This window comes from Schistocerca americana, chromosome 4 (genome assembly GCF_021461395.2).
Source record: "Schistocerca americana isolate TAMUIC-IGC-003095 chromosome 4, iqSchAmer2.1, whole genome shotgun sequence".
Lineage (NCBI taxonomy): Eukaryota > Metazoa > Arthropoda > Insecta > Orthoptera > Acrididae > Schistocerca > Schistocerca americana.
The window spans coordinates 208,665,902-208,680,005 of NC_060122.1; the positions used below are offsets into that span (position 1 = coordinate 208,665,902).

The 14,104-nt window shown below is 44.2% G+C and overlaps 2 protein-coding genes across 2 annotated transcripts in view; both read right to left on the reverse strand.

Moving 5' to 3' along the window:
- The window catches only part of LOC124613042 (glutamate receptor 1-like), a 1,340,173-nt gene that overhangs the window by 1,188,112 nt on the left and 137,957 nt on the right, over positions 1-14,104 (reverse strand). The gene's annotated exons all lie outside the window — the stretch shown is intronic.
- Positions 1-14,104, reverse strand: part of LOC124613353 (skin secretory protein xP2-like) — a 176,585-nt gene that overhangs the window by 1,156 nt on the left and 161,325 nt on the right. Inside the window, exon 4 of the mRNA XM_047142050.1 lies at positions 10,121-10,290. Within this exon, the coding sequence (XP_046998006.1) occupies positions 10,121-10,290 (170 nt within the window). The remainder of the gene's footprint in view (positions 1-10,120; positions 10,291-14,104) is intronic.

Here is a 14,104-nt window from a genome sequence, read left to right on the forward strand (position 1 = left end):
ACGCTCTGGCGCCACCTACCGGGCCGATCGGGAGCGTGAGGAAAAGCTGTGGAAGAGGAAGCGATTTTGCTTTTGGACACGAGCAGTAACGGCGTTTTGGGAACTATGGCGGACAGCTATGGTCCGGTGTCAGACAGCAAGCAGGGCACGTTGAAAGGTGGCTACACTGAGCCACTGCGCCAGAGATTGCGCCAAAGAGTATTACGAGTATTAAGCCGCCTCCATAGTGCTTGGGGAGAGCTCGTAGTAGGCAGTGCATGTCGAGGACTCGTGGTAGTCTGTGCTGAGATGTCGTAGTGAGGAGTGTTTGTTGAGATGTGCTAGCAGGCAGTGCTTGCTGAGATGTGATACTGAAGAGTCTTGTTGAGATGTGGTAGAAGAGAGTCGGTGTGGAGATATATTTTAAGGATTAGAGTGATTTTCATCAATATAAATGAGGTAACAAACTCCGTTTCTTTTTTTCTCATTATTTCAATGTCCTGAATAATGCGTCATTACAGGTTCAGTCAACAAAGCATCTGGCTTGTGTTCTTGTATTAGAGTGTAATTCTGGTTTTCTTACGCAATTATAGTATTTCTATTTTTTAATTACTTCAGTATAAATGATATTTAAAATTTCTTGTCTTGTTGAAGAAGAACTGTGCCAGATGTGTACGTTGAGTCACACTCCCATACACAGAACAACTACACTTGTGCTTTGGGTTCGTAGGTTTTATAGTTGCTGGGGACTTAATTAATTATTTGTGTTAAAGAAAATTTTCTTTCATTCTTTGTGTTATTCTATGCAGTCAGATTGCGTACAAATACTAGTCAGGGTCAACCGTTTACGAGACTTGCGTAATCGGACATACAGCTAAGCTAAAAACTTAAAAAGTATTTTCATTAATAATAATTAAGCCCCCATGCACGTGGCGACCCTGCCAGGATTCCGCATTGGGTGTCCCCCAATGACGTCGACGTAAAAAGAAACGGAGTTTGTTACCTCATTTGTATTGATGAAAATCACTCTAATCCTTACAATATATCTCCACACCGACTCTCTACTACCACATCTCAACAAGACTCTTCAGTATCACATCTCAGCAAGCACTGCCTGCTAGCACATCTCAACAAACACTCCTCACTACGACATCTCAGCACAGACTACCACGAGTCCTCGACAGGCACTGCCTACTACGAGCTCTCCCCAAGCACTATGGAGGCGGCTTAATAATACTCTTTGCCGCAATTTCTGGCGCAGTGGCTCAGTGTAGCCACCTTTCAACGTCTAAAACGGGCTGTTACGCGGATGACGGCGCCGTGGCAATTATCGCCGGCGTGGAAAGAGACGTTACTGGGAAACCGTAGGTATTTTTCCCGCTTGCTTCATGTCTCCTGGCATCGGGATCAGTTGCGGCTGGCTTTGTCGAACAAGCAAGAGGCTAATGGCTTTGCTTGTCCTGTAAATTGCGGTCGGAATCCACTACTGGGTTCTGTGCGGTTGACCGTATTTTGTTGGGCGGCCGTCGCTACTCCTACTGAGTCTGGCCTTCAGTGTGTTGATTATAATTGATTTAATACGTGATGTATTAAGGTTTATGTGCTGTGATCATTAACATTTCGAGGGCCTGGAGTGCTGAGACATTCCGTTGTAGATCCCTACTGTCAAGGTTTAACCGCCATTGAAAGCAGTTTGCTGGCCCTTGTTTAAGTACCGCCTGGTTATTGTATTTATATCACACCACGGAGTTAAGATGGCCAGTCGCTATTGATATGTATATAGATAAAATATTTCCCTGCATATATTTATCTCTGAATTGTAATAACATTACTGTTACGTTTCTGTTTGAACTAATAGTGCGTCTGAGAGACACGTGTATAATTTTGAAATCAGTAGTTTCCTAAATTCTTACCAGTTACTGAGAGGCCACTTGTTAATGTGTGTTTAATAGACTGATACAGATTCTGTTGATGGTGGTACTAGAATTCTTTCAATGACAGTAGATAGATATTGTCATTAATTGCATGTATTAATTCCGTCCGTGGTGGCCGAGTGGTTGTAGGAGCTTCAGTCCGGAACCGCGCAACTGCTACGGTCGCAGGTTCGAATGCTGCCTCGGACATGGATGTGTGTGATGTCCTTAGGTTAGTTAGGTTTAAGTAGTTCTACGTTCTAAGGGACTGATGACCTCAGATGTTAAGTCCCGTAGTGCTCAGAGCCATTTGAACCATTTTTTGATGATGTGTTGTAATTAGTTATAGTGTTTCTAGTTATTTGAGGCAGATGTCAGTCCATCGTAGATATGCACTAGTTCTCGGATTTTCCGGTGTCCATTCGTGACCGTTGCTGCTCTCGTCTGTGGGCCCATGTCGAGGGTGTATTGGAACAGCTGAGCGGGCGAGCGTCCGTTTTCTGAGCGTAGTTGTTGAATCTCACCAGCTTGTTTGCTCCCATGAAATTTTATACTGTATACGATAAATTATGTGGTGCCTACCATTTAAGTAACCTGTGCCATGGCATCTGATTGTTGCCTGAACTCTGAACTAGTTTGGTAATAACAATCACTGTCGTAATGAAAGAGTACATTAGTTAAATTTTAGTTAATTGTTCTTCAGCTTTATTACAGATTACGGTATATAACATTTAACTTATTCCATTAAATGTGTAATAGGCCATAGGTGCCACATTTTTTTGAATGTTTAAAACGGAAATAGTTTATTTTCACCTGAGTGGTAATTTTTAAAGATGTGTGGTATTTTTAAACATATGGTGGTTTTATTTGTCAGGTTCTCTTGTTTAAAGGTACCAAACAAAATGTTCGGTGCAACTGTCGATGGCGATTGCCTGATGTGTTACTTTGGTCCAGTCCTACCACCCGCCGGCCAGGGTGGCTGAGCGGTACTAGGCGCTACAGTCTGGAACCGCGCGACTGCTACGGCCGCAGGTTCGAATCCTGCCTCGGGCATGGATGTGTGTGATGTTCTTCGATTAGTTAGGTTTAATTAGTTCTAAGTTCTAGGGGACTGATGTCCTTAGAAGTTAAGTCCCATAGTGCTCAGAGCCATTTGAACCAAAGTCCTACCACCGTATACCCTATTGTGTTGAGTTTGTGTCGTTGGGTAAAAGGTGGAATTACATTTTATTTCGACACTTCAGTATCTGTTCGTCCTCTTGCACTGTATGGCACCAAATCCTGATCACCGTAAGACTTCACCTAGCGAGAGTGTTTATATTCCATTAGATAACAGTGGGGCCTTTTCTAATTAAACGTACTTCTTGTTACACTATACGACAATTAAGCAAAGCAGAAAAAAGTTGGGCAGCCCCAGGACACATCACAGTAATTCTGCGCAACACCACGATTAACGTTAAGTATTGATGAAATGAGTCCACAAGTTTTTTCTGGTATGCCGTATGCAGCTGAAGCCAGTCATCCGTCAGTACTCCAAATAGCGGGGATGTTGATTACGACGTGTCACCTGTTGTTACAAATGGAACCATACATTCTCCACGGAGCTGAGATCAGTTTATTTATCAGGCCCGTGGTGGGGGTATAGGATGCCTGTTCGACACACCACGTATTTGTGTATACAGCTCTGTGAAAAGGCTCTTCTTCGTCAGGAGATTTCACAGCATACTGTTCATGAAAATGTAGGAGGAAATACAACATTTACTAGACGATTATATTGAATTAACTTCTGAATTCATGTTTACGGTAATCTCATCGATTGAACCCAAAGCATGACACGAAAAACATCCGAAAAAAGTCGTAGGACAAACTCCTTCTGAATACAGAATGAGATTTTCACTCTGCAGCGGAGTGTGCGCTGATATGAAACTTCCTGGCAGATTAAAACTGTGTGCCCGACCGAGACTCGAACTCGGGACCTTTGCTTTTCGTGGGCAAGTGCTCTACCATCTGAGCTACCGAAGGACGACTCACGGCCGGTACTCACAGCTTTACTTCTGCCAATATCTCGTCTCCTACCTTCCAAACTTTACAGAAGCTCTCCTGCGAACCTTGCAGAACTAGCACTTCTGAAAGAAAGGATACTGCGGAGACATGGCTTAGCCACAGCCTGGGGGATGTTTCCAGAATGCGATTTTCACTCTGTAGCGGAGTGTGCGCTGATATGAAACTTCCTGGCAGATTAAAACTGTGTGCCCGACCGAGACTCGAACTCGGGACCTTTGCCTTTCGCGGGCAAGTGCTCTACCATCTGAGCTTCGGTAGCTTTCCTTCTGAATACATTAGGCCAAAAGTCGTTGAACTTGATTCCTTGCGTCATTGGAAAGGAGGCTAAGTCAGGAGCCGTTTGACCACGTTACAACACCAAGTCAACCACCGCCCAATACCTGTCTTGTTTGGTCAGCTGAAGACAAGTAACTTTGTGTATCGCTGTGATCAACAGCCTCTTGTAAGATACTCTGCTCCAAGGTAACTGCACACAATGTTCTGTAATTTCCAAGAATGTTTGCCTATCGAAATCACGGGGTCCAAACGATAAATATCGAACGTGCGATCCTAAACGGATCATGCAACTGTGGTGTCGGGCGTTATGATCAATTATTTGTGATCGTCATTTGTTTCCCGTCGTTCCCTCAGTTGCTCTAAATTACATACCTCCGCGAATTGTTTGTGAGTTGCAAGGGAAACCCAGACGATTTTTGTCGGTAGCGAGTGGGATGTCTGGTGTTCTTGACGTTTCTTCGGAGAATTCTCTCACATGGAAAAATCTAATTCCATGCTTATCCATCTTAGAAAATTATTTGACTTATTGTCGCAAATATGGAGTACTACCGCACGAGGAAACGAGGGACTGCGTAGATTGTAGTGACCACTGTAAACATACTCATAATGCCCTTCACCAAGATCCATTTAGTATCGCGCGTTCGATATGTATCGCTTGGACCCCGCGACTTCGATAGGCAATCATTCTTGGAAATTACCCGATGTTCTCTTCGAAACTAGTTGAGATGGACCCGCATCCACCGTAGTAGTTCCTGTGGGGTTCGAAACGGATCTTCATTGACAAGGCGTTATTCTCCTCTCTGTTATGTTTCGATTACGATCTTTTCACGACTACTCGCCTTACGTAGTGTGACACTGCTGTAAGTGAAACATCATACTTCGAAGTCACAGTACAATCTAAGATGGCCACTTGAGAATAATTCTATTGGGGTGCAGAACTTAAGGACGAATGTGACTTTCCCATGAGGAGTCTCTTCTCGGTATGATAGCTCGATGAAACTTGGACCATACATACAATGAACTTCTTTAGTGTAGTACACTGCATACGATACCTGAACTGAATACGCAGTAAGACAAACATAAATGACACTTTTATTTCAAGACAGTAATTACACGAAAGTCTCCGCGATTTACGAGGGTCCCCTGGATATTAAAAAGGGCTGGACGTGGTTCTTAATAGCGAGTGTGAACGCCACAGACTGTAATGTATGCTGTGAAACGTGCTTCCAGCCTGGCCATAAGATTGGTAAATATTGCTTCATTGCAAAAAAAAAAAAAAAGAGTCTAAGAGCACTATGGTACTTAACATCTAAGGTCATCAGTCCCCTTGACTTAGAACCACTCGGCCACAACGGCTGGCTGCTTCATTGGCTCCACCAGCGTAGTTGACCATCGCTGGATGGTTGTTGGTGCATGTGAACGTGTTGCAATGAAACGCATCAATGTATCCTGCACTATCTCGATGGGATTTCAGTCTGTGGAACGGTCAGATAAGTCCATTCGGCGAATATCCTCTCGCTCCAAGAACTCCTGTTCGATGCGGCCGCGCACTGTCATCCATGGTGAAGAAATTTTGTTAGAATGTACGTTTGGAGCACATCGTTGTGTTGTAGTGAAATCTGGACTATGGGAAAACCTGAACTGAAGAGGATCGAAGCATTAGAGATATGGTGCTACCGAAGAATTCTGAAAATTTGGTAGACTAATAAGATACAGAATGAGGAGGTTCTCCGCTGAACCGACGAGTTAAGAATACATGGAAACACACACACACACACACACACACACACACACACACACACAACACACACTGTTGTTTCTAATTTTTACAGACAGTGTGGTAGTCCGTATGTTGGGTATATGCAAAACCGTTTAAGATTGTTTTTTGAAAATCTAAAACAAGTGCTTAAACTGTAGCTTACGACGTGAGGGGTTGTGTAATCAGTGACGCAAGCAGACGGCTATAGAGGCAGCGGATGCGTCAAGAGTACTGGCATATAAGACTAATATTAGTGTTAACGCCTCAAGCATGACGCTTGCTGGGCGAAAGCAGCCTCAGAGCGTAGATGAAAGCACAAAGATCGAATGCAACTTGCGTACTGTGGATCGGAGAATGGAGTGATATTTTCAGTTAGAAAGAAGTTTTTGGACGCTTAGACGTGACGTAGCAAGCGCAGGTTACTAGAGGGTACTTGTCGTCGGCATCGCAGCAACCCAGACAGGTCAGAGTCTGCGGTAGTTAAGGGTACTGGAGCTCAGTCTGTGTCGCTCCGTACACTGGGGTAGGGGCTGGTGACTGTCGCACTTCGATAGAGTGCCTCAGATGGTCTTTCTGTAACACTTGACCTTCTCTACGTCCCTTGCATGTAACCTGCCAAGTTCATTGATTTACAAAACTTAGCAGTACTTGTCGTCTTCCTTGCTCGGACTTCTGCAGCTGGTAATAGCTCCACGACTTCTACACACAGGTCCACAGTCGCAAGTAATTGTAGTGATTTCAGCTCCCCCTCCAGGACGTGCCACTAGTGCACTTTGGTGGTTTCGTGGTAGAGGTTGATAAATACATTGAAGCTATGTAGCACTGCTTACAAAATGTGCTTTGTATTCGGGTTTTGGACAGTCCGAGTCGATACAACACGAATCGGGCTCCGGTCGGTGTGGCCGTGCGGTTCTAGGCGCTTCTGTCTGGAACCGCGTGACCACTACGGTCGCAGGTTCGAATCCTGCCTCGGGCATGGATGTGTGTGATGTCCTTAGGTTAGTTAGGTTTAATTAGTTCTAAGTTCTAGGAGACTGATGACCTCAGAAGTTAAGTCGCATAGTGCTCAGAGCCATTTGAACCATTTGAACGAATCGGGCAACCTCATTGGAGGTGTGGGCATGGGCACTGCAGCTAACTCTGATTACTTTGTCGATTCAGTACAAATAACTGCCACAAGCACAACATTTCACTACTGTATCTTCCGTAAGCATTGATCAGATGAACTCCTGGAATTAGTTCTAGAACATCTCCAGCACACAAAGCGAGGCCGCGCGGTCTCAGGCGTCTTGTCACAGTCCGCGCGGCTCCCCCCCCCCCTCCACCCCCCCCGCCGTAGGGGGGGGGGGGGAGGGGTGGGAGTCCTCCCTCGGGCATGGTTGTGTGTGTCGTCCTTAGCATAAGTTAGTTTACGTAGTGTGTAAGCTTAGGGACCGATGACCACAGCAGTTTGGTCCCATAAACCCTTACCACAAATTTCCAAAGCGAGAAACATGTTTTTTTGGTTATCAGTCTTCTGATTGGTTTGATGCGGCCCGCCGTGAATCCTCCTCCTATGACAAACTTTCCATCTCAAAGTAGCAGTTGCAACCCACAACCTCAATTTTTTGCTTTATATTTGCCAGTCTCTGCCTTCGTTTACAGTTTTTACCCTCTACACCTACCTACATTACCATGAAAGTCGTACCCTCATCTCTTAACAGGTGTCCTAGTATCCTGTCCCTTCGTTTTTCACTAATTTCCCTTTATATCGTTCTTCGCCGACCATGTGGAGAAACTCCTCCCTCTTTACCTTATCTGTCCACCCAATTTTCAACATTCTCAAATGCTTTGATTTTATTCAGTTTCGGTTTTCTCACAGATTATATTTCACTATCATACAATGCTGGTCTTAAAATGTACATTTGCAGAAGGTCTATATACTACTCAACTTCTCTTGGCTACGAATGCCATTTTTGCCAGTACTAGCTTGCTTTTTACGTCATTCTGGCTCCGCCCGTGGTGAGTCATTAAGCTACCTAGGCAGCAGAATGCCTTAACATCGTCTACTTCGTGATTACCAATTCTGTCATTAAGTTAATCGATGCTCTGATTTCTGCTTCTCCTCAATAATTGCGTCTTTCGATATACTCTTAATCGATATTCTGTACTTAAGACTGTTCACTCCATTCACATGTCCCATGATTCTTCGCCAGTTTCACTGAGAATATCAACGTCACACCTTGCCCCGTTTTACGTTTTTCGAACTCTTGTTCCTTTTTTTTTTTTTTTTTTTCAGATCACCAATCCTATGAGCGGACCTTGATTTTTCTTCAGTCTTGCTTTCATTATCAACGGCAAGTCAGAGCTGCGTCTTTCGCGCCTTTTCCTTTCTTAAAGCCAAACTGATCGTTACCTAACACATCCTCAATTTTCTTTTCCATTCTTCTGTTATTATCTTGTCTGAAACTTAGATGCACGAGCAAGCACTTGTCGGCTGTTACTATCTTGCTAATTGTGTGAATGGTGTTTCTCCGGAAGTCTGATGGTACTTCGCCGGTCTGATACCTTCTACTCACGTGAAGAATCGTTTTGTTGCCACTTGCCCCATTTTGTTTAAATGCTAGGTCAGTTCTCCCGACAATCATTTCCTTTTAGATTTCTTCACAGTTTTCATGCAGTTCACCTTAGCTACTATGCACTTCCTATTTATCTTATTCCTAAGTAACTGATATTTCTAATTTTACCTGACAATTTTAGCGCTTTCTTCTTTCATCAGTCAGGTGGCGTATCTCTTCTATTACTAATGGGTTCTTCACAGTTACCTTGCTGCACCTACGTTTTTCTTACCATTTTCTGTGATTGCCTTTTTTGGAGACATACATTATTCTTCAGCTGAACTGCCTACTGAGTTACACATTACCGCAAGATCAATACCGTCAGAAAAATTAAAACTTGTCTCTTCATTCCCAGTACTTTCGTATCCCACTTCTCTGTACATCGAGTTTTCGTAGCTAGCCTCTTAAAATTCAATTTATTCTTCATCATTACTTAATTGTGATCTACTTGATACGATTTACAATCTAATATCTGATTTCAGAATATCTGTGTGACCCTAATGTAATCAAACTGAAATCTATCCATATCGGCTGGTTTGTTCGAAGCGTACCTCCTCCTCTCGTAATTCTTGAAAAGAGTATTCGTTACTACCTTCTGAAATATGATGCATAACTCAATTAGTCTTTTCCCTCTCACATTCCTATCACCAAGCCCTTATCCTCCCGTAACCCTTTCTTCTACTCCTTCCCTCATAACCACATTCGATCATCGTCTCTTTTTGCGTTCTGAATTTCCCGTTCAATATCCTCATATACTTTCTGTATCTCTTAATCTTCTGCTCCCGACGACGGCATGTACACCTGAACAATTGCTGCCGATGTTGCTCTGCAGTCGACTCTGATGAAAGAAAGCCTATTCCTCAACTGATCACAGTAACTCACTTTTTGCCTTACCTCGCTATTCATAACGAATCCTACTCCCATTACACAATTTCCTACTGCTGCAGACATAACCCTATATTCTTCCGACCAAAAATCCTTGTCTTCTTTCCATTTAACCTCACTGGCTTCCACTATATCTAAGTTGAGCCTTTTCAGATTTTCTAGCATCTCTACTACGTTCAGGCTTCTGACTTTCCACGTCCTGGTTCGTAGAAGGTTCTCCTTTAGGTGGTTATTCGACCTTTTTTTTGTGGTCACCTCCCCCTTGGCAATTCTATAACGGATTTGCGAATGGGGGAGTAGTCGGGAATCGTTTGCCGATGTTCCTATCAAAAAGAAAGAAAACGAATGGTAAGCGACGAAGAGGGCGATCTAAGCAGGGCGAACGAAGATATGAAGATCGTTATTGTCCGCCACGAATCCACAAGAAATCGAGGACAGTTGTTTTCAATACAGCAAAAAGCAGACACTATTGAGATGAGAAAATACTGTTGTACGAGTAAAAGGAACAAGTACGTAGCGGTCTAACTGTTACGAAGAGATTGCGCTGTTGACAGAAGACAAGGACTGCGGCAGCAGAACCTAGAAGCTCGAGCAGCAGGAGCTGTCAGTGGGACCGGTCAGCTGTCACGCTTTGTGCCGCTTAGCACCTGGCGACGCGGGGGGCGTGGCCGAAGCTGCTGCTAACGTCCGCGTTATTAGGGACCGCGCTGAGAGATGGCGACAGCGATTTAATAAAGGAGTGTCGGCCGCTCCCGACGGCGAGGCGTCCGGCGGCGGGGGCGGCGGTGGCGGCGGCGGCGGCGGCGACGGAGCGGCGCTTTAATTAAAAATGCCCTCACGCGGCGGCGCTGCAGTCGCACAGTTATCACCACACGAGGGCTGCCGAGGCGCCGTAAATTATACGTCGTTGTAACTGGCTGCGCGCGGTGGGAACCGGCGCCGCACTAGGCGACCACTGACCCAGTTCCGCAGGGAACATTTCCGAATCCTAGGGCGTGCGACCGAGAGCTAGAGACCACTCGTGTCGTCTGGGAATCGCAGGTACTGACTGCTGTGTATCACCGGATCTTCCGCAGAAAACCCTGTCACGATTATTTCCCACAATTTCGTCACTCTCGCATCGAGTACTTCTAAAACCCGTATACTAAGTTTCACAAAATTGAGATGCTAGGAGGCAAAGAGATACATTTTTGAAAAATTAAATATCAAGTTGGTGCACAAATTCATAAATTCGTACTGTCTCTTTCGGTTCTTTTTTTTTTTGTATGTTGGTATTCAGGTTGCTATGTGTTTAATCATCGATTGTTATTTTGTATTTGTAGTTCATTGTTGGTATTTGAGTTTACATATTGTCATTTTGTCATTCCTACATCTACATCTACATTTATACTCCGCAGGCCATCCAACGGTGTGTGGCTTAGGGCACTTCACGTGCCACTGTCATTATCTCCCTTTCCTGTTCCAGTCGCGTATGGTTCGCGGGAAGAACGACTGCCGGAAAGCCTCCGGGCGCGCTCGAATCTCTCTAATTTTACATTCGTGATCTCCTCGGGAGGTAAAAGTAGGGGGAAGCAATATATTCGATACCTCATCCAGAAACGCACCCTCTCGAAACCTGGCGGGCAAGATACACCGCGATGCAGAGCGCCTCTCTTGCAGAGTCTTGCCATTGGAGTTTGCAAAACATCTCCGTAACGCTTACCAAATAACCCTGTTACAAAACGCGCCGCTCGTCTTTGAATCTTCTCTATCTCATCAGTCAACCCGACCTGGTACGGATCCCACACTGATGAGCAATACTCAAGTATAGGTCGAACGAGTGTTTTGCAAGCCACCTCCTTTGTTGATGGACTACATTTTGTAAGGACTCTCTCAATGAATCTCAACCTGGCACCCGCCTTATCAACAATTAATTTTATATGATCATTTGGACCTGTGAAAGCTAGAAAGTGGAGTGCCAAGCGGATAAATCACAACATTTACGATATATTCTTCTGTTTGAGCTCAAACGAAGGGTCACAGCACCGGAGGCAGCCATAAATATTTGCGCCGTATATGGGAACATCATCATAACACAGAGCACGGCAAGAGAATTGTTTTCTCGTTTTAAAGAGGACCGTTTCGACATTAGTGAGTCTCCACGGCCAGGGAGACCTCTGAGTGGTAGTGAATATTTAATCTACAATGATACATCTCAGTGTACCCGAAAATTGGCAGATACGATGAACTGTATCAAAATGTTCAAATGTGTGTGAATTCTTATGGGACTTAACTGCTAAGGTCATCAGTCCCTAATCTTACACACTGCTTAACCTAAATTATCCTCAGGACAAACACACACACCCATGCCCGAGGGAGGACTCTAACCTTCGCCGGGACCAGCCGTGATCTGTATCATTCCACCATCGTGCGCCATTTGCATGCAATGGAGAAGGTTCAAAAATCGGGTATGTGGGTACCGCATGCTCTAAGACAAAATCACAAAAATCAGCCGATGGCAAATGTGCTTCTCTGCTTGTTCGTCATCAATTGGCTCGGGAACAACACCAATCATTCCTAGCCTGTGTCTTTACCGTTAACGAGAAATTGTGTATTTATGCCGACATAATGAAAAGAAAGGAATGACTGAGCTCAAACAAAACAGCAACTACCCTACAAACACCTGCGCGCATCCACAAAATATAATGTTAATACGAGGGGTGTTTTTTTAAGTAAGTACCGTTTTGAAATAAAAAAAAGGACGTGCTAAGACATCTCAATAATTTTATTTTTACATCAAAGCCTGCACGTTAATCTGCTTTTCTACATAATTTCCGTCAATATTGAGGCACCTATCATGACGTTGTACCAGTTTTTGAATACCCTTCTTATATAAATCTGCCGGCTGACTTGTTAACCACTGCGTCACCACTGTTTTGACTTCGTCATCGTCTTGAAAACGCTGACCGCCCATGTGTTTCTTCAAGTGCAGGAACAGATGGTAGTCACTGGGCGCAAGATCGGGGCTCTACGGAGGATGATCTAGAGTTTCCCATCGAAACGATGCGATGAGATCTTTGGTCTGATTCGCCACATGCGGACGGGCATTGTCTTGCGGCAAAACGATGCCCTTGCTCAACTTCCATGGTCTGTTGCTTTGGTTCTGGTGTGACGTAGGCCACCAATGTTTCATCGCCCGTAACAATTTGGCTTAAGATATCATCACCGTCGTTGTGGTACCGCTCAAGGAAAGTCAATGCAATGTCTAAACGTTCGGCTTTGTGCACATCCGTCAACATTTTCGGTACCCAACGCGCGCACAATTTTCGGTAATTCAACTGCTCGGTCACAATGCCATACAAAACACTACGAGAAACATTAGGAAACTCATACCGCAAGGAGGAAATCGTAAAGCGTCTGCTTTCTCTCACTTCCCGCACCGAACTTTCATTAACGACCGAAGGACGCTCACTCCGTTGTTCATCATGCACATTTGTGCGGCCATCTTTAAATGCTCTCACCCACTTTCTTACCATTCTTATCACTTATAATGTTTTCTCCGCAAACTGCACAGATCTCACGATGAATATCGATCGCTTTTAGGCCTTAAGCACTATGAAATCTTGTAACAACCCGCACTTCACAGTCGGCGGGATTCACGATTATCGGAGGCATCTTAAACACTCAGTACACAACGCAAACAACCAAGAATCAGACTGTAATGGCGTCAGTGCGTAGATTAAGGTACAGGCTTTCACGTAAAAATAAAATTATTGAGATATCTTAGCACGGCATTTTTTAATTTCAAAACGGTACTTACTTAAAAAACACGTCTCATATCCGGTAGATCCTCAACTTGTGCTGTAGTACGAATTGCTTCCTCGTGGTGTAACAGTCACTGCTGATATTAATTGTCAACAATTGAGACATCTTGCAGACCCAGTCCAAGAACAGCGACGAAGAACACTCCACGATAACGCCCGCCCGCATTCTGTTCGACGGCAAAAAAAAAAAAAAAAGTATCTGATGTGTTTAATAAACTTACGGAAAGTCGCTATAGACTACGTACCAACCCAATAAGTGAAACAAAGACACTGTCATATATTTAATATATTCTTAAAAATAGTTATAGAAACGCAGCTGTGCTCATCTACGTCTACGTCATACTGCGGAAGCCACTTAATGGTGTGTGGCGCAGGGTACATTTGTAACGCTCTTACACTCGAAAATAGTGCGTGGGAAGAATGATTGTCGGTAAGCCTACGTATTGGCTCTAATTTCTCCAATTTTCTCGTCGTGGTCTTCATGCGAGACCTATATGGTGGGAAGTAATAGCTTCCCCGACATTTCCTTAATAGTTCTTTCTCGAAACTTAATAATAAATCTCTCCGTGATGCACAACGCCTCTCTTGTAAGTCTGACAATGCTCACTGTTGCTCACTGTCGAACAAACTCTTGCACTACGCTCCTGACCATAAAATTGCCACTTCAGAAACAATGGAAAATAACAATGTTTTATATTTTGTGGATGAACATAATAGTAAGAATTGAACATTTGATGTTGATCTGTCGGTATATAGCTTGCGGAATATACTGCATGAGATGACACCTCTGGCAACAACAATAGTTCCTAACTGTCTGAACATCAAGTC